The sequence below is a fragment of the Cynoglossus semilaevis genome, chromosome 8 (genome assembly GCF_000523025.1).
Source record: "Cynoglossus semilaevis isolate Cse_v1.0 chromosome 8, Cse_v1.0, whole genome shotgun sequence".
Lineage (NCBI taxonomy): Eukaryota > Metazoa > Chordata > Actinopteri > Pleuronectiformes > Cynoglossidae > Cynoglossus > Cynoglossus semilaevis.
This window is the reverse complement of record NC_024314.1, coordinates 29,195,088-29,198,576: the sequence shown is the minus strand read 5'-3', so window position 1 is coordinate 29,198,576 and position 3,489 is coordinate 29,195,088. Positions and strand designations below refer to the sequence as shown.

Here is a 3,489-nt window from a genome sequence, read left to right as displayed (position 1 = left end):
TCTGTGTCTATTTTTGGAAGCACCACGTGTTAATGGTTTGTCTAAACACAGCGTCGCTCCCTGACGGTTTTTTTCCGTCTTCCTTTGATAAATCGTATGGCTGTTTTCATCTGAAGTCGCCGTCGTCCGAGAGACAAAAGAGAGGTTTGTTGAAGGTCCAGTGAGTTCCTCACAGACACCTGGAGCGGTTCTAGAATGTTCTTCAGTCCTACCAAGGCTGGTCTCTGAGGGGGGTTTAAGGACCATCGTTCACACTACACCATTGGTACTCATTAGTGATGGAGCGATGGTACGGTGGAACTTCAGCTGAAGGTCAGATCAGTTTTCTGGAAAGGACGGATCGAACCTGATTGACAGACTGTTGACTTCCTGTTGGGACCAGTCGTGATTCACTGATGGTACACACTGGACCTTCAAGGCTGTGAGCTAAGCTAAGCTCAGATGCTAGCTGGTTGGAGTGAGCTACAAACATCAGTCTCAGCTACAGGACTACGTCAGTACTAGTCCAAATACTGGTCCAAGTACTAGTCCAAGTACTGGTCCAAGTACTAGTCCAAATACTAGTCCAAGTACTGTGCATCTACATCACGGCAGGGTCAACACCCAAACAAGCTGGTTAGTTTCAGAGTCAAGGTGGGGGGTAGGACGGGGGGGCAGGACCCAGAGACTGGGGCAGCTCACAGGATGGAGGGGATTGGGGAGCGAGACCGTCTCAGTGGGCAGGGTGATCCGTAGGGCGAGGTCACGGGAGACAACCTCAGGGTGTTACCAGTCACGCCCGCTATGTTGTTCAGGCTCCGGGATTTCTCATATCCTTCAGATGAGGGGGGGGGCGACATGGAGGGGGGGGCAGTGGAGGTGGTGCAGGTGCAGGTGCAGGTGCAGGTGCAGGACATGAACACACACAGGCAGGCAACGGTCCAAGTCCAAGCCAGACCAGCGAACAGAGACAGGAGACAGGAGTGAGACAGAGCAACGGACAACATTCAGTGAGCTGTACTGTACTGTACTGTACTGTACTGAACTGTACTGTACTGAACTGAACTGACCTGTACTGAACTGAACTGTACTGTACTGTACTGAACTGAACTGTACTGTACTGAACTGTACTGAACTGTACTGTACTGTACTGTACGGTACTGTACTGTACTGAACTGAACTGTACTGAACTGTACTGTACTGAACTGAACTGTACTGTACTGAACTGTACTGAACTGTACTGTACTGAACTGTACTGAACTGTACTGTACTGAACTGTACTGAACTGTACTGTACTGAACTGTACTGTACTGAACTGAACTGTACTGAACTGTACTGTACTGTACTGTACGGTACTGTACTGTACTGAACTGAACTGTATTGTACTGAACTGAACTGAACTGAACTGTACTGTACTGAACTGTACTGTACTGTACTGAACTGAACTGTACTGAACTGAACTGTACTGTACTGTACTGTACGGTACTGTACTGTACTGAACTGAACTGTATTGTACTGAACTGAACTGAACTGTACTGTACTGAACTGAACTGACCTGTACTGAACTGAACTGTACTGTACTGAACTGTACTGTACTGTACTGAACTGTACTGAACTGCTCTAAAAAAACTAAAATAAAAACTGAGAGACTGAAGCAGATCTTCATCTGTATCTTTCTTCAATTCCTGCCAGTACATCAGTCTTGTGTTCAACTAAACGGACAGTCAGTGAATTTAAGTAAATTAAAACTAGAAGATCGTTAGCTTTAATTACATTCACTCCATGTAACATTTCTGTTTGATGGTGTTTCTAATGTGAACAACAAACGACGGCAACATTTCAGTCCAACCTGCTGCTCCTGGTCCATGCAGACAAAAAATTAAATTAGAAACAAGCTTTAACAGCCAACAAGAGCCAATCAGCTGCTGTGGAGACTGACATCAAACAGCCAATGGGAGCACGGTCTCATCAACACATGCTGCTGTGGTGGAGCAGCAGCAGTGGCAGCAGCAAAGCAGAGGGCAGCAGAGGGCAGCAGAGGGTCCACGCCCACAGGTGGCAGTGGCTGAGGAGGACGTTTGATGTTTCATGCATTAGTACCAGTGGGATTAGTACCAGTGTGGTGACTATGGGACACATGCAGCAGAGTGAGTCCAGGCCCAGTTGCTGCTGCTGCTGTTGCTGCTGCTGCTGCTGCTGCTGCTGCTGAATGATGTGGTGACAGATTAGCATCAGCAGCTTCTCAGGCCGGACAAGAACAGAAGACATTTCCTCTCATTAGAACCGGACCATCAGCCTAACCAGGTGTCACTGGTCCTGCAGTGAATACGAGTGACCAGCAGGGACATCAGGGGGTCAACACTGGTCAGTTCAGACTGGTGTCTCCGTCTGATTTCACACAAAAACTGAAAAGAACATTTGAAATAAACTGATTTCAGGACAAAACCACGGCACCAGGTCGTCACCTGGTACGGAAGGAACAGTCCAGAAGATTTTGTTGAAGAAAAGTTGGTATTTAAAAAAAATATGGGAAATAAAATGTAATGGTCAATTTAAATCTACAGCTCAAGAAACTCCTTTAACCACTGCTTTAAGATGGGGGGTCAGGGGTCGGGGACAGGGGTCGCGGGGTCGGGGGTACAAATATGCAGTCAGACTTTTTCATATTTGAAGCCAAAAGTAATGAAACCTGGAGGTTTGTTGTCGTATCATCACCTTTGAGGACGATGATACCCCCGGTGGTTTACTAGGGAAGTGCAGGTGACCCACAGCTGGTCCAGACACTGCATCAACATTTATTCACGTGTTTCCAGGTCAAAGGAAAACGCAAATAAATTCTAACATAGGCCACAGTTCTGAGTCCGCTGAGCGTGAGCGCCATCTACCCTCAGAATTGTCACCACTGACGTTTAGCATTGTGCCACAAAAGCCCCTCCTCAGGGTACATTACCTCATCAGGCTAGGCCTGAACAAACAGCCCCCCCTCGTCCAAGGATGAGGACGTCCCAGTCACTGAGGACAGGGAGGAGTTTGGACTTCAAACACCTCAGATCTGACATGAAGTTACTCCAAAAATATTTTAAACAAATAGAACAAAACACTTAATGAACGACTTTTTCAACAATGTAAAAAAAAAAAAGTTTTTTGTACCTGTTTTCCGTATGCCGCCATCTGCAGGACAAGTGAAGTCACTGGCAGTGAGCAGGAAACACGTACCACCAATCCGACGGTCCTGTTCCCTGGTGCTGGACCGACGCATCGGGACCCTCTCCTCTGGGGACATGGTCAGGTCACTGCCCCCACTACAGTCTGCTGACAGTACTGCAGGGAGGGAAGGAAGGAAGGAGGGAAGGACAGAAGGAAGGAAGGAAGGAAGGAAGGAAAGAAGGAGGGAAGGAAGGCAGGAAGGAAGGAAAGAAGGAGGGAAGGAGGGAAGGAAGGAAGGAAGGAAGGAAGGAAGGAAGGAAGGAAGGAAGGAAGGAAGGAAGGAAGGACGGAAGGAAGGAAGGA

The 3,489-nt window shown here is 47.7% G+C and overlaps 1 protein-coding gene across 1 annotated transcript in view; it reads right to left on the bottom strand.

Annotated features, from left to right (window-relative positions):
* Positions 1 to 6: 6 nt before the first annotated feature.
* LOC103383062 (potassium voltage-gated channel subfamily C member 2-like) overlaps positions 7 to 3,489 on the bottom strand; it is a 22,399-nt gene continuing 18,916 nt past the window's right edge. Inside the window, exons 4-5 of the mRNA XM_025057186.1 lie at positions 3,130 to 3,300; positions 7 to 814 (exon numbers count right to left, since the gene is read on the bottom strand). Of these exons, the coding sequence (XP_024912954.1) occupies positions 678 to 814; positions 3,130 to 3,300 (308 nt within the window). The 3' untranslated portion in view covers positions 7 to 677. The remainder of the gene's footprint in view (positions 815 to 3,129; positions 3,301 to 3,489) is intronic.